This window comes from Talpa occidentalis, unplaced genomic scaffold (genome assembly GCF_014898055.3).
Source record: "Talpa occidentalis isolate TD23 unplaced genomic scaffold, MPIMG_talOcc4v2.1 talOcc4.2, whole genome shotgun sequence".
NCBI classification, from domain to species: Eukaryota; Metazoa; Chordata; class Mammalia; order Eulipotyphla; family Talpidae; genus Talpa; species Talpa occidentalis.
This window is the reverse complement of record NW_023602073.1, coordinates 7,480,827-7,498,394: the sequence shown is the minus strand read 5'-3', so window position 1 is coordinate 7,498,394 and position 17,568 is coordinate 7,480,827. Positions and strand designations below refer to the sequence as shown.

At 35.5% G+C, this 17,568-nt stretch overlaps 1 protein-coding gene across 2 annotated transcripts in view; it reads left to right on the top strand.

Annotated features, from left to right (window-relative positions):
• The window catches only part of NUP153 (nucleoporin 153), a 90,911-nt gene that overhangs the window by 37,003 nt on the left and 36,340 nt on the right, over positions 1–17,568 (top strand). For both annotated transcript variants that reach the window (XM_037518907.2, XM_054698332.1), the window contains 7 exons: positions 1,279–1,504; positions 13,081–13,329; positions 13,481–13,620; positions 13,704–13,832; positions 16,880–16,996; positions 17,087–17,131; positions 17,377–17,433. In XM_037518907.2, the coding sequence (XP_037374804.1) occupies positions 1,279–1,504; positions 13,081–13,329; positions 13,481–13,620; positions 13,704–13,832; positions 16,880–16,996; positions 17,087–17,131; positions 17,377–17,433 (963 nt within the window). The remainder of the gene's footprint in view (positions 1–1,278; positions 1,505–13,080; positions 13,330–13,480; positions 13,621–13,703; positions 13,833–16,879; positions 16,997–17,086; positions 17,132–17,376; positions 17,434–17,568) is intronic.

The window sequence follows — 17,568 nt, the reverse complement described above, 5'->3', positions numbered from 1 at the left end:
TTATGAAGGAAATTGATGCCTAAAATTAGTTACCTCATCCTAATTTGTTGCTTTTTTCCTCATTAGTAATAGTTAATCTATATGTTTCAGTAAGTTCAGAGAGGTACCCAAATTTACCCCATTCTCCAACACCAGAGCCCATGCTTATACACTATCCTAGATCTGCCATATGAATTGTTTTTACCTTGGGCAAGTTATTTAACTTCATTGTCTCTAATCATCTGTAAAGTGGGACTATTTATACCATTTTTATAAAATTACCGTAAGGATTACATTGAATATTAACATTGAATAAACTTCTTAGAACAGTACCAGGAACATAGCAGAGCTACAATAAATGTTAATTCAGATAGTTGTTATGCCACATTCCCTCTCCCTTTAGTAGTCAGTGTAACAAAATTAGTTCTACAGATTTTCAAGGAAAATTTGATATAACAAAATTTTACAATTCAAAAAATCTTAGATTACTTCTGGAGTTTATTATGTTAGATTTGTTGTCATTCTATCAGTCTTTTTTAAACTCATATTTTGGTCTAGATTTTTGTTCTTTTTGGAAGAATTTAAAATAAAGCAGTTGCTTGAGGAAGTTGCTAAAGGTACTGTGCTGTTGATATAGCTTTTAATATGCTGAGATCAAAATGGGTATCTTCTAGTATTATAACAATTTAGTGCGTGTTTTATTACTCTAACTAAAATCTGTATTGCTTATTTGATGGCCTATTGGAGTTTTTTAAGGATTGGAATAACATGGCCATTTGGAACAATTATTGATCCATGGACGTATACATATGGATTTCATGATGTCTATAGAATTTATAAAATACTATTATTTCAGTAACTCAAGCAACTAAATTGTGTTGGAAACAGTTGTGTTTTGCTTGTCATGGCTTCTGTAACGAGATATTTATTTAAAAAGATGAATTTCTGGGCCTCCCCGGTGGCGCAGCGGTTGAGCGCTGGTTGCGAAGCTGCCCGCGGCCTCTGCAGCGCCGGTTCGATCCCCGGCTGCTCCCCGGCCACCAGAGGAGGGTCCCACATGGCACGCAGACCTCTCCTGCCACCCGCTGCTCCCCTCAGCAGTGTACTTCAGTCCTTCTGCCTGCTCTGCTCCCCGCTCTGGCTCTGGTGAATTCTCTCACCCTCCCGCGCTTCTGCTGTACCCAGTGCATGTATAAACAAAACAAACAAACAAATAAATAAATAAACAAAGCATGCCTCTATTAAAAAAAAAAAAAAGATGAATTTCTAAAATTTCCTATGTATTTTTCTTTTCCACAGGGTATTCTTAGTAGGGTGACAGAATCTGTTAAAAATATTGTGCCAGGATGGCTACAAAGATACTTCAACAAGACTGAAGAAGTGTGTAGCTGCTCAACAGACACAAGAGAGGTTCCACAGTGGCCAGAAAATAGAGAGGATGACCATCTGATATATGCTGATGAGGAGAGCTCTAATATTCATGATGGAAGAATCACTCCTGAGCCAACAGTCAGTAATGCAGAAGGTAAATAGAATGTCAGTATTTTATTATGAATGCTATGTTTTCATGCCATAATTATCTTTATACATTACCTGACTATGGTAAATTTAGGTGGGTAGAACATAAACCCTGTAGGAGGAGGGTGATGATTAGATTCACATTAGGTATCTTTCTTACTGATTAGCTTTTGTGTACCAAGGGAGGTTGACAATATTATGAATTAAGAGTGCAAGCTCTGTTGTCAGACTGTGGGTTGAATTTTCATTTCACCATTTGTTAGGCATGCGGCTTTGAGCAAGATAATCTATGTTCTCCTCTGTACGGCCATAAATTGTTAAAAAAAGAATGCAGCCTTAGAATAGATCCTTGCACTAAGGGAGCACTGTATAAACCAAGCTCAGCTGGGTTACTCCATTAATCTTCCAATTAAATGACCTGGCTTTTTAAACTTGAACTTTTTTGGATTCACATGTAGCATTTTGGTGTGAGGTTTCATATAAGTAGAATCACAAACTATGTGGTCCTTTGTGATTGGCTTATTTCACTTAGCATAATATTTTCAAGGTTCATCCATGTTGTAGCATGTATCAAAACTTCCTTATTGCCAGGCAATATTTCATGATAAGAGATAAAAAAATTGCTTTTATTCATTTATCAGTTAATTGGTATTTGGGTTGTTGCCACTTTTTGAATAGTATAAATAATGCTGGGAATATTCATGTGCACATTTTTGTCTGGCTATGTTTTCTCTTGATTATGTGCTGAGGAGTAGAATTGCTGGGTTGTACGTTAATTTTCACATTTTGAAGAAAAACTTTTCTTTTTTTCTTTTTAAAGATTTACTTATTTATTTATTTATACAAGCACTGGGTACAGTCAGAAGCGCGGGAGGGTGAGAGAATTTGCCAGAGCGGGGAGCAGAGCAGGCAGAAGGACCGAAGTACACTGCTGAGGGGAGCAGCGGGCGGCAGGAGAGGTCTGCGCGCCATGTGGGACCCTCCTCCGGTGGCCGGGGAGCAGCCGGGGATCGAACCGGTGCTGCAGAGGCTGTGGGCAGCTTCGCAACCCAGCGCTCAACCGCTGCGCCATCGGGGAGGCCTCTTGAAGAAAAACTTTTCAAAGTGGCTATACTATCTGATAGTCCTACCAGTGTAAGAAAATTCCAGTTTCTTTACACCCTTAACAAAGTAGTTATTGTCCTTTCTTTAAAAAAAATTATAGTTATTCTAGTGGGTGTGAAGTGGTATCTTATCGTAGTTTTGATTTTCCTTTCCTTGATGGCTGATGATGTTGAGTATCTTTTTCATGCTTTTATTGACCATTTTATATATCTTCAGAGAAGTGACTCTCCAAACCCTTTTTTCCATTTTTAATTGGGTAATGTGTCTTTTTATAGTTTAGTTGAAAGCGCGCTTTACATATTCTAGGTGTAAGTCTCTTATCAATATATGATTTACAAATATTTTCTTTCATTGTGTGGGTTGTCTTTTTTTATTTTCTTGATGTTCTTTGAAGCAGTAAAGTTTCTAATTGATTAAGTCCAGTTTATCTCTCGGTGTGTTTCTTATAGCATATATGTTTCTTTTACTATATGTTTTCACCTATTAATAATTACAGTTTTTTTAAAATTCTGTGTTAAGTCTTATCTTCCCTAAATAATTGACTTAGATATATGTCCCATTCTGGTGTACTTAGTATCATTTCCCTGCCTGATTTGCTTATCGTAAAAATTTGTGATAGTGAAATGGGCCTGAAAGAATGGTTCTTACTTTGGAGAAATGGCATTTCTGAGTTTTCTCAGTAATTAGGCCTAGTCATTTAAAATGTTTATTTTTACTATGAAGTTTTATTAGGTTTTAATATCTGTGCTTTTTAAAATTTTTATCCAGTATATTACCAACAACCATCTTGAGACTTTATCTGATAGAGCACTTGAAAACAACTGCTTCCAGGCCATTTTCTTTTCTGAGAGTTGAATGAGACCCCAACGCACCCTTTTCTTTTGAATAGACCTCTGGTGTCCACAAGTGAAACCTTTTCCATACTGATGAGCTTGCCTGAGAAGATTAAGTTGAAGAGTTTAGTTGAGGTGTGAGATGAAATTCTCATAACTTCTTTTTGTGTATGCTTGTGTTTTATTGAAACAATGGAATTAACTCAGTAGTCTGCTAACGTGAATTCCATCTCAGATTTTGTTCACTATTAAGTTTATAAGGTATTTTTTTCTGTTGCATGTTTGTTATACACATTTTTGTGGGTCACTGTGAAAAATTTCATACGACAAAAAGTGCGAACAGTACAGTGAAATCCCACTATATCCATTACCTTGCCTCAAAGACAATCAACTAGTGGGTGATCTTGTTTTCTCTATTCCCACACCTGTTCTCCCACCTTCCTGCTCCGACTCCCAGGATTATTTATTTATTTTTAAAAGATTTATTTATTTATACTTACAAGAATGGGGTGCAGGCCGGAGGTGTGGGGGGTGTGAAAGGATTCACCAGAGACAGAGTGGGGAGCAGAACAAGCAGATCTACTGAAATACACTGCGGAGGGGAGCAGCGGGTGAGACAGGAGAGGTCTCCTGCGCCATGTGAGCAGCTTCCTGGCTGGGGTTTGAACTCATGCCATTGTGGCTAACTTCCTATTGCTGACACTCAACCCCTTGTGCCACCAGGAAGTCCCTCCCTGACTATTTAGAATCAAGTTGTGTGAACAGGCTTTTGATACTAACTTCAAAAACTTGAAGCATTTTTTTCGCTCTCCTGGTCTTCAAGTTGAATCCTACTCCTATCTCAAACATTGTAAATTTTAACAGTTCTCATCTCACAATTTCTCTCTTAGCCTGTCTGAAAATATTTAGTCAATGCTTTCAATCTCATAATGATTTACAGTACCACTCTTAACTCCCTAGCATGATAATATAGAGCTTACTGGATATAACAAAGAAATCAATTTATGTTTACTCTGTGAAACATTACTCTTAAATTGGGCAGTGCATTCTCAAAACATCTTACAGACTTAAGACCTGCTTTTTACAATAGTGTCAAATTATGCAATGATTAAAATAATTTAGATATAACTATCCTAAATATTTTCTAAATAATTTTACCAGTGTAATTTTTATATTAATAGTAATTAGGGTTGGAGAGTATTGTACATTCTTTGGATAGCACGGTGCAGTAGGGACAGTTATATAATGTGTCATCAGTTTCAGAATTTGTTGTCTGCAGTCTTCTGCCTAGGTCCCTCCTTGCATTGCCTGCCTTAATGATGGGGAGCCATTGGATGTCTAGATTTCTTCTTGCTAGTGGAATGGTTCAGTGAGGGTAACCTCAAATAATGTCCATATTTAATTTTCATGGACTCTGAGAGTTCAGTTCTCTGAGGGCTCCAGAATGGTCTGTCTAGTACACTGTGATGGGTTGAAGTTACAGGACTACTTTATACCATGTGATGGTAGGTGTACTCTTGGACACTGAGCATTTATGGCTGATGTGAATAATCTGTGGATCACATGGCCTTGTTTAGTTTTATTATCCCAAACACTATCCTTTTACTGTACCTGTTTTGGGGGGTCAGGATGCTCTAAAGTATAAAAACATTGTGCAACCATTGCTGTCATCCATCTCAGCTCAACTTTTTTCATTCTCTAAAATTGAAACTCTGTATTCATTTAACATTATTTCTCTTCTCCCACTCTCTCCAGCCCCTGGCACATACCATTATACTTGTCTTTCTCTGTGTTAAGTACCTCACATGAGTAGAATCATAGTATTTGTCTTTTTGTGACTAAAGTCACTTAGCATAATGTCTTCACGTTTCATCCGAATTGTAGCATATATCAGAATTTACAAGATTGAGTAATTTCCACTTGTGTGTTGTGGCAGCTCCTGCCTCCATGGTTGGCAATGCCACTGTTGCCACCATTGATCGCCAGTAATTGGATGAAATAAAGAGTGGCTGTACTGTGGATGATCACAAATAAAGTACGTAAGACCCTCTTCCCCTGTGCGCTGGACTGGTCAGCCAATGACGGGTAAGATCAGGAACAGACCTTCGGTTTGTGACTCCTGACGACCTAAGACAGGCGCAGTCCCCGAGGGGATTTATAAGTGTCCCCCCTTTTTAACTCTATGGAAAATAACTGCTAGAAGGCAATAACATTGAGTTTCAGTAACTTGCTCAATTTGCTGAAGTCACACCGTTGCTCCTTATAATGGGTTTAAGCTTTATTAAACTATTATTGTAAAACTAGTTTGACTGCTTACGGAAAATGCATTAGGAATCTGGTGGGTGTGGGGAGCCTAGAATAATGGAATTAGGTTGTGCTGTATAAACAGTCACAGTAATAACAAAAATATGTAGGTCAACATAGATCCCAAGTACAAGAGAATTCTGAATAGTTGAGTCAATGGTTAAGCTAGGGTTAATTACCAAAAACCTAGAGGTCATGAATAGCATAGAGAAAAATGGGACCTCTTGCAGAGGTCTCGGTATGTACCTGATTCATCGACGCTTGTGCATGATCAGAAGCTTGATTTAGTGCATATTGTCTTCGTTATGTTTCACTGCATGTAATGATTTGGTGATTTGGTGTATGATTAACCACATAATGTACAAAAGCAACCTTATGCAATGTCTATGAAAATGTATAAAAAGAGCATGATACTTTCAATAAATTGCACTCAGATTTTCACTCTCCCTTGAGTGTGTCTGTGTGTCATTCTTTCTTGTCCCTCGCCCTAATTCCTTCGACCACCTTTTGCTCGTTCTCACTTAATCTCGGAGATTGTCTCGATCTCCCGCCGCTGCTGGGCTGGTCCGCGGCAGTGTGTAATGTCACATTTTGCTTATTCATTCATCTGTTAATGGACACTTAGGTTACCTCCATCTTTTGGCCTTTGTGAACAAAGCTGTTAGAAACATGGTTGTGTGAATCTCTGAGATCCTATTTTTGTTCTTTGAGTATATGCCCAGAAATGGGATTTCTGGGTCATATAGTAATTCTATTTTTAAATTTTTTGAGGAACCATTGTTCTCCACAGTAGCCACCCCTTTTGTATTTTTTTTACCAACACTGCACAATGGCTCTGGTTTCTTCATATCCTTGCTAAGATTTACTTTTTCCTCATAGAAGCAGTTTTAATGGGTGAGAAGCGGCATCTCATGGTTTTGATTTGTATTTCTCTAATGGTTAGTGATGTTGAGCATTTTTTCATATGCTTGTGGGTCATTTGTATGTTATCTTTGTAGAAATGTCTGTGTAAATACTTTCCCTATTTTTTTAATCTGGTTTATTGTTTTATTATTGAGTTGTAGTTGTTCTTTATGTACTCTGGATACCAGCCCTTTATCATATATATGATTTGCATATATTTTTTCCTATTTAGTAAATTGTCTTCTTACTCATTATTTCAGTGCACAGAAGTTTGATAAAATCCCACGTATGTGTCTTTTTTTGTTGTTGCCTATCATATCCAAGAAATTATTGCCAAGACCAATGTCATGTAGCTTTTCCTCTGTTTTCTTCAAGGGGTTTTGTAGTTTTTAGTCTTTTGCTTAAGTCTTTAATTCATTTTGAATTAATTTTTGTATATGGTATATGCTAAGGATGCAAATTCATTCTTTTGCATGTAGATACTCAGTTTTTCCAAAATAATTTGTTGAATGAGCTTTTCTTTATTCATTGAGTGATCATGGCACCCTTATTGAAGATCATTTGATCATAGATAAAAATTTGTTTCTTGGGCTCTCCTGTTCCATTGGTCTATATTCTTTATGCCAGCATCTTTTTGTTTTGTAGTAAGTTTTGAAATCAGGAAGTGTGAGGTCTCAAACTTTGTTTTTTTTTTTGTTTTTTGGTGGGACCCTCGCCAGTGGCCGGGGAATGAACCGGCGCTGCAGAGGCTGCGGGCAGCCTTGCAGCCCAGCGCGCAACCGCTGCGCCACCAGGGGAGGCCCACTTTGTTGTTTCTTTTTAAAATTATTTTGGCTAGTAAGAGTCCCTTGAGATTTCATATAAATTTTAGGATGAATTTTACTATTTTTGCAAAAACATTATGGTTTTTTGAAAGTTTTATTGAATCTGTTGATTGCTTGCTATCATCACAATATTGTCTTCTAATCAAAGAACATGGGATCACTCAGCAATGTTTCATAGTTTTTGTTGTGCAAGTCTTTCACCTCCTCGGTTTATTCTGAAGTGTTTTTTTTCTTTTTTATGCTATTGTTACTAGAATTGGTTTAAATATTTTGGAATAGTTTTCTTTGTTCACTTCAGATCTTTCATTATGCATAGAAACACACCTGACTTTTGTGTGTTGATTTTGTTTCCTGCTACTTTGCTGAAATTTGTTAACATTTGCCAAAATTTGTATATAAACAAATTCTGAGTTTTGTGGATCATTTTAATTCCCAATTGAATGTTATTCTTTTTCTTGCCTTAATACTCTGGCTACAACTTCTAGTAGTGTGCTCAGTGGAGATAGCAGGTATCCTTGTCTTGTTTCTGATCTTACAGAAAATCTCATAGAAAAACTCTTTAAGTCTTTCACCATTGGATATAATGTTAGCTGTTTTTCATAGATAGCTTTTTATATCTTAAGGTTTCTTTCTGGTCCAATGGAGTGTTTTTATCTGCACTTTATTTTTTGCATAATGGCACTTTGAAATGAAATAATCCAGAATCGTTTTATATTGCTTAAACAATTAAATATTTTTGAAGACAAACTTCTAGAAGGCTATTGCGTAGAAAAAAAAAATTACAGAGTGACAAATACTATCTATTAGCACAGTAAGGAATAACTTACTAAAGAAGTTATACAAGGAATTATTCCTTATTGAGGAATCACTAGTATAACAGCATCTCAATCGCAAAAGGAGCTCAATTCCTCATTTTGTTAGATACAGAGTAAGACATTAACTAAAACGTAAAATCCATTCTTTATTTCTGTTTGGAATTTGGAACTAATGTTTCCTTTATATGTCAGTCATTCAAAGGCCAAAATCATACATAATGTTGGAAGCATTCCCATTGAAGTCAGGAATAAGGTGGAGATTTATCACTTCTCAGATGATAAAAACAGTATGATTAGAGGAGTGTGTATGTGTAAGGATTGTGAAGGAGGCAAAATGATCCTTGCTTGCAGATAATAACTGGAAAAGCCAAGAAGGTCAACTGAATGGAGGTGGTTGGGGGGAGCAACAGCATAAGAAAATTTGAAAAATTAATCATAAAGTTACTATTGAAAAAAATCCTATTAATGTTTTACAGCATAACCAGTTAGAAAGTATGAAGGAAGATATAATTTCATTTATAATGTCAAACGATGAAAACAGAGGATACACAGAAGAGTATTGATAGACTGTCTAGAAGAGGAAATTCTCTCATGTTCTGCTGTAGGACTTAAAGGAGACCTGAACAAAAGGAAAGATGGGTCAGAAAACAATGCTGGAAATGACATTAATTCCTTTTTAAAATGTTTTACTTTCAGTGTGATCTCATCAAATAATTTTAACAAGTTTGTTAGGAATATATTTAAAATGCCTATTTTGCAGTCTTTGTTAAGTGTGATGTCTTTGCTCTTTTAACAGTTTTTATTGACTTTTCCACTGTGGATCACATTTTTTATTTTCATGTTTAGCGAGTGATTTTTGAACAAATATTGTTATTTTGAATAATATATGGATAAGTTCTGGATTCTGTTAATCTTCCTCTGAACAGTGTTGATGCTTGCTTTTAGCTGGCAGTTGTTACTGGATGTTCATTTGGACTTTGTAGGCTTAGTTTTATGTATTCTAGTATCTATCTGTGGAAAGTCCAAGATGTTTTTTAAGGTGCTACAGTGGTGAGACTTTCCAAACTTTTTAGGAGTTTATAGAAGGTCTTGTTTTCTAGGACATAATCCTTAGTTCCAAGGGGAAGCTTTTCTGGTAATTTAGCTGAATGCCAGTTTTCATGGAATGTCTCTAAGTTACAACAGTCATGGAATTTTTTTGTACAGCACTGCTTTTTGCACTGGGACTCCTCACCTTCTAGTAAGCGTTAGGTGGTCATACTCTGCAGAACTCCCCTATGAACTTCTGGCGGCAGCCCCCTCCTGCAGTTTTCCATTGTCCAGGCTTCTTAATTCTGATTTCTGCCTGCTGTGTTTTGCTTGGAGCCCAGCTTACAGTGCCAGTTTTGAAAATGTTTTTAGATAGAGAGCTGGGTAGTGATGGGGCTTACTTCATGAACTTTCTTTTCTCTTAAGGCTTTTGTCTCATTCTATTCAGTATTCTTTTCTTAAAACGATAATTTATTTTTGCGACTTTCTGACAATATCTTTAAAAGTCATATTAAGAAATGCAGGTTGAAACTGGCATTTAACTTTTTAAAAAATTAATATTTTCTTTTCAGTGAAGTAACACTGGTTTACCATATGATTTACAGTAGAGGGTCACACCTCTTCACGTGTGTGTTACAACAATCATACCCACCATATTTACATTTGAAGGATTAGTCTGAGCCTAGTATTCTGGCCTAAACAGGTAGACTGTTGGAAACAGCATAATGCTAAAGTTCTTGACTATAGGGAATTTCTGAAAATAAAAAAGGGGGAGTAAAGGGGGTAGATTGAAGTGAAGTAACTTACAGGGATTTGTTTAGCTAGTCACTGGTTATGATACGTCTCTGTATCTGTGCACATACTATATTATTTAAAACTATAGTTCTAAAACATTTGAAACATTAGAGATGGGGGCGGTGGGGGAAGCTGCTTGGAAGTTAACATGTGGCAGTGGTGGCTCCAGGGAGGAAAATGCATCTCATTTAGTAAGATTATTTCAGAATATTAACATACTAATCATCTGGAAAACGATGACGTTAAATCATTCCTTCCCTGCTATATCATAACTGATTTTCACTGATGGATTCACGATTAAAAATTATATTGAAATAAAAGCAACAGTACTAAAAAAATGCGTAGCATGTAATTTTCTAATAGTTTTGAAATTATAATGTCTCAGTAAACAAGACATTATCAAAAAAAATGAGTGAGTTTATGGTAAAAAGTTACATTCATGAGTTCATATCACTGATCTGACTGATAAATGACAAATTCAATTTTACTCATCTTATTAATAGGAAAGATTATGTAAATATGCAACTAATAGAATAAATATAAATGATTGCTGAATTTTAGGGGAAGATGTGTAATAGTCCTCAGCTAAATAAGTGAAAATAATGATGCCATTTTATATATTAGACAGACAGAAAACAAAAAAAAAGGTTAATACTGGTGTTTGTAGAGAATATGGGGAAATGTGCATTATCATTTGTTATTTGTTGAGAGTATAAGTTGACAGGAATTCCTTGAATCATAGTATATATCATAAGCAAAAGTGAGCATGCACTGTGATCCAGTGTGATGTTATTTATCCAGTCAATTCTCAGGATACTGTGGATACTTAGGTTGCTTTCTGAGCCTAGCTTCTGACTTACAGAATCTGATTTTTTGGTGATTGACCTAGGATATTTATTTAATAATTTCTCCTCATGTTTCTCTTAGACACTTAGAGAAGCATGGCTTTACTTAAAACAATTACATTAAAAATATGTGAGTATATTGGGTTGTTGGTAAAGTCATGATGCATGATAGTTCATTTTTGGAAATATTAGAGTCATTTGCATCTATGTTATTGCTAGTCTTTTGACAATTGACAGTTCTGGCTTCTTTCTAAAAAAATTGAGTGATTTGGTTGAGTTTTGGAGATTTTACATGTTGAAGATGGAAGACCAAACTGCATTTTCGCCATATTTTACTATTTTGCTTCCATAAAGGGAAGAATGCATGTTCAGCTTGTGAAAAGTTGCATACAGTTTACGGTTACAGTGCTCAAGAAGTACGTCAGTGCCAGCAGTGGTTCACGAAATTCCATGTTGGCGAGTTTGATCTCAGCAATGCGCCTGGGTCAGGGAGGCCCACCAAGGTTGATGACAACAAAGTAAAGACAGGTTGAGTCAAACCCACTTTGCACAACACGAGACAGCAGAAACATTGACTGTTAATCATTCAAGCGTTCATGACCACCTGAAAAAAAAGCTGAGATATGTAAGCAAGGTCAATATTTGAGTTCGTGAAGTTGATTTGATGGTGCATATAAACATCTGTGATATCCTCATTAAACGCCAGGAAAACGATCCTATCCTATCCTACTGATAACTGGTGATAAGAAGTGGATCGTTTACAACAATGTGGTACGCAAATGATCTTGGTCCAGACATGGTGGTTTTGCCTCAAATGATGTCAAAAGCAGACACTCATCAGAGGAAGGCTATGCTTTCAGTGTGGGGATTTTAAAGGTGTCGGGTTTTTTTTGAGCTGCTCCCAAGGAACCAAACAATTAGTTCATATGTGTACTGTTGACAATTGGGCAATTTGAACAAATCCATCATCTGGAAATGTCCAGAGCTCGTTAATTGTAAAGAAGCCGTGTTCCATCACCGTATTTCGAGACCACACCCAAGTTTGATCACCCGTCAAAAAATTATCAGCGCTTGGGTGAGTTATATTGCCACACCCACCATATTCGCCTCACCTTGGCCGTCAGACTGACTGCTGTTTTGCTCTCTTCAAAACTCCTTGCCTGGTATAACATTCAATTCAGATGAGGCTGTAAATCCACCTTGTTGAGTTTTCCACCGATAATGACAATAAAGACAGGTCCTTCTATGAATGAGGTGTGATGAAGCTCACTGAAAGATGGCAAAAGGTTATTGAACAAAACAGGGAAATATGTCATTGATCTTTGTTCTTTATATAAATAAATGACCTTTGAAAACATAGAAAAAATACGTTATGACTTTTCAGACAACCCAGTAAGTACATACATATTTGACAGAATATTGGGAAACAGTCACATAATTACAGCAGATCAATACAAGGTGCTCTTTATAGAGAAATGTCTGTAGCAAATTTAATAGTGGATATTTCTGAAATAATAGACATTCCCTTATTTGACTTGAGTTTTTACTAGCAGGTTTTAAGTAATCAAGAACCATGTTCTTTTCAGAAAGTTGTATGTGATTACTGAAATATATTTTGACCTTGATAAGCTAAATTAATTTCTGTTGGTTAAAACCTTACTTGACTTGGGCCTTCGCTGGTGGCGCAGCGGTTGAGCGCTGGGCTGCGAAGCTGCCCGCAGCCTCTCCAGTGCCGGTTTGATCCCCAGCTGCTGGGCAGGCCAGGGTCTCACATGGCGCGCAGACCTCTCCTGCTGCCCTCTGCTCCCCTCAGCAGTGTACCTCGTCAGTCTGCCTGGTCTGTTCTCCCCTCTGGCTCTGGTGAATTCTCTCATCCTCCTGCGCTTCTGACTGTACTCAGTGCTTGTGTAAATAAATAAATCAATCTTAAAAAAAAAAAACAAAAAAACAAAAAACAAAAAAACCTTACTTGACTGAAGAATATAAATTGGGTTTGTCATGGGAGACCTCAGTCATTTAACTTGAAGTTGTATTTGTTATATTTATGTTCTATTAAAGTAAACACCATTTTGTATAATAGCATATAACTTTTTCCAAGTTGTATTTATAATATTAATGCTTTTCTTTTAAGAACCCTCAACAACTAGTACTGCTTCAAATTATCCAGATGTATTAACAAGGCCTTCTCTTCATCGGAGCCATCTGAATTTCTCCATTTTGGAATCTCCTGCATTACATTGTCAGCCTTCCACATCCTCAACATTTCCAATTGGCAGTTCTGGATTTTCCCTTACAAAAGAAATTAAAGATTCTACCTCTCAGCATGATGATGATAACATCTCAACTACCAGTGGTTTTTCTTCAAGAGCTTCTGATAAAGGTATTCTTGTCATTTGGTGATAAGTTTTGGTAGTAAAATTAAATTCCACGAAATAAGTTTTTTTCTGACTTGTTATTTTCATTTTCTGTTTTTGAAAAACTAGGATCTTGTAATTATGCTAATATTATGCGTTACATATTTTTTATTTCAGATATAGCTGTTTCAAAGAATACTTCAGTGCCACCTCTGTGGTCCCCAGAGGCTGAACGTTCTCATTCACTCTCACAGCACACTGCCACCAGCTCAAAGAAACCAGCATTCAACTTGTCTGCCTTTGGGACACTTTCCCCTGTGAGCACTGATCGGATTTGATTTTATCATACTGGTTTTGAGTGTTTACTTCTTATAATAATTTATCAATATTTTCTGTGCAGTCACTTGGAAATTCCTCAATCCTTAAAACAAGTCAGCTTGGAGATTCTCCTTTTTATCCTGGAAAAACAACGTATGGTGGAGCAGCAGCTGCTGTAAGACAGCCTAAACTACGAAACACACCTTATCAGGTTGGTTTGAATAGAAGGATTGTTAACCTTAAAAAAAAAATTGATAAGAAACTTTTGATTCAGTTATTCTTTGTAAAACAATAGAACTGAATGACAAATATTTTTCACTTAGGGACTACTGAACATTATTTTAGACCTCATTGAACATATGTTAGATTTGTGTGTGTTTTTATACATATGTTTAGGAGGCATGGTGGTGCTTCTTTTAAAAAAAATTGAGATATAAATTACATGTAGTAAAATTTACCCCACCAGAGTATTTGAATTTTAACAAAACCAAATATAGTAATGAAAACACTTCTGTAATCATAATTCTGAACAAACATTTCTGTCATCTCAAAATACTACCTTGTGATTTCTGTAGTTAACCCCCTTCCTATTTTCATCCTCACACAACCGCTGATTTATTTCCTTTTCCTTATTTTTTCTTTCTCCGAAGGTTGTATAAATTTAATCATGTGGTATGTAGCCTTTTGAATCTGGTTTATTCTTTGTTGTATAATGCATTTGAGATTGATCTTTATTTTTGTATATATGAATAGTGCCTTTTTATTGCTGAGTTCTATTTTGTTTATTCCCAGTGAAAGGTCACTTAGGTTGTTTCTAATTTTTGGCAGTTGTGAATAAAGTTGCTGTGAACATATAATTTTCATTTCTCTTGGGTAAATACGTAGAAGTTAGACTGCTGGGTCATATGGTAAGCATACATTAAAACTTTGCAATGAACTACTAGACTTACAAAATGTCTGATACCACACTGCGTTTTCGCGAGTAATGTGAGTGTCCTTGCTATTTTAATAGGCATGTATTGATTAACTCCAATATCACATGGTTTTTATTTGCATTTCCCTAATGACTAATAATCTTTAACATCTTTTCATGTGTTTATTTGCCATCAGTTTATCTTTCCTGGTGAAATATCTGTACTCTTTGCCCACTTTTTAAAGAGGGTGGTTTTCTTAATGAATTTTGAGAGTTCATTATTCAGGGTATGAGTCCTTTATTAGTACTTGTTTTGCAAATATTTTCTCCCATTCTTTGAACTTGTCTTAATGTTAAATTTTTTTTAACATAAATTTTTGAAGATAAATTTTTACTTTTGATGAGATTCAGTATATTTTTTTTCTTTTTATGATTGATACTTTTGGTGTTTAGTATCTAAGCCTTTTTTTTGCCTAACTCATTAGAGTTCCTCCTGTTTTTCTTCTGGAAACTTTGTAGTTTTAGGTTTTAATTTATATATAGAATTCCTTTTAATTTTTTAGTGTGGTATGAGGTATCTATGAAGATTCATTATTTAACATAAAATTCAATTTTTCTCATACCATCTGTTGAAAAGACTGTGCTTTCTCCATTGAATTACCTTTACCCCTTTGTCAAAAATAAATTTACCATATAATGTGACTGTTTCTTGACTTTCTGTTCTTTTCCACTGATCTGTGTATCTTTATGCCAACAATAAACTGTCTTGATTTACAGCTGTATCTTTATAGTAAATCTTGAAATGAGATTAATATGAGACTTCCACCTCAGTTCTTCTTCAAGCTTCTTATGATTTTCTAGGGGCTTTGCTTTTTTCATAATTTCCGAATTGCCTTAATCAGTTCTTACAAAGAATATTGGGATTTTGATTGAGATTACATTGAATTTAAAGATCAGTTTGAAGAGAATATACATCTTAAAATGGAATCTTACATTGAACATCATAAATCTCTCCATTTATTTAGGTCTTTAAAATTTTTTTATCAGTGTTTTGTAGTTGTAGTGTTTATCGCACAGACCTTGTACAGGTCTAAGTTAGATTCATACTTAAGTATTTTGTATTATTTGGTATTAGTCAAAAATAAATAGCCTAAATGTCACTAGTCTGTTCAGTCAGTTGAATTCATAGTTATAATACCTGTCAGCAAAGAAAACTTCAGGTCAAGATAACTTTCCTGGTGAATTCTGCCATATATTTAAGGGAAGAAATACTACCAGTTCTGTAAATACTTTCGAAGTTATTTATGAAGCCCAACCTTAATTCTGATACTAAAATCAGACAAATTGTAAGCTACAGACCAACATTTCCCATGAATTACAGACTTTTAGCCTCAGTGAATATTTGCAAATTGAATACAGCATATATAAATAGCATGCTGCATGCTGATCAAGTGGGGATTATCTTGGGAATACAAGGTTGATTCAACCTTTGATAATTATCGTTGCTCTACCATATAAACTCGCAAAAGAATGAGAAACCACATGACCATCTCCAAGATGCATGAAACACCTTTCACAAAATCTAACATCCATTCATAATAAAAATTTTCAGCAGACCTTGGAATAGATGATAAATCCCATCAGCCTGATAAATCATATCTATAGAAAATCTTCAGCTAGCATCATACTAATGGTAAAAGCCTGAATACTTTCCTTCTAAGATCAGGAAGAGAAAAAGGATGTCTGTTACTCTCAGTGGTCAATGTTGTAAACACTGCTTGTGTCTTAAAGGGTACTTGTCATTTCTTCATGTGTTTTTTTCCCCCCTTAACTTCAATTTAAGAATGTTTAAAAGTTGTTTATTAAGAAAAAACAAACATTTAAAGTTTTTCTTACTAAAATTTGAAAAACAAGTTAGTTTAAAAATTTTATTCAGTTGCAATAGAATAAAATTTGTTTAGTTATCTTGGTGTTTACTATAATTAAGTATTAATTATACCTAGAATAATATTTTAATGTAGCTCTTAATAATTAAATATCAGACTAAATACATCAAGGTTTGCTAGAATTTTTTACCAGTTACCTCATTTTTTGGTAGAACTTTTGAGTGGTACATGTTTTCTTTTTTCTCATTGTAAGAGTAATTTCTTTGGTGAAGAATTGGATTTTCAATAAATGCATAAAGAAAAAAAGGTGAACATGTGCTCAATGACAGCACCCAAAGATATGTCAGTGTTAACATGTTAATCTTGTTTCACTTTGGACATCCATTCTATCTTTGTCAGTATTTTCATTGTGATTTCAAGTTTGTGGTTCAAACAAATAATACAAAGTTTACTTTATAGGCACCAGTCAGAAGACAGATGAAAGCTAAGCAACTCAGTGCACAATCCTATGGTGTGACTAGTTCAACAGCTCGGCGAATATTGCTGTCTCTAGAGAAGATGTCAAGCCCTCTAGCGGTAAAGTTTGTTAACAAATGCAGGATTACAGTAAAATTGGAGCTTTATGAAAAACCTTAATAATGGTTTTTTTTTTTTTAACATTGATAGGATGCAAAAAGAATTCCATCTGTCGCTTCTTCTCCCCTGAATTCTGTAAGTTGACTTCTAAAGCTTTTTTAGATTGTTATGTATTGGTAGTGAGAGTGATGATTTGCTTGCTTGCTTGCTTGCTTTTTTTTTTTTTTTTTTTTTGGTGGGACCCTTGCCGGCAGCCAGGGAACAAACCGGTGCTGCAGAGCCTCGCAGCCCAGCGCTCAACCACTGCGCCACCAGGGGAGGTCCTGAGAGTGATGATTTTCTAAGTTTACCATATATTCTAACAGTATTTTATTTTTCAGCCTCTTGATAGGAGTGGACTAGGTACCACCACAGATTTTCAGGCCAAAAGGGAAAAGGTAAGACTGACTTCTTTAGCATTTATTTAAAGTATAAGCAATTTTTATAATCATTTCACATTAGCAAATATACAAATTGACTATTGACTGTCGTCAGTAGGTAGCATGTTTGAGAAATATTTTTACTTGGACGTC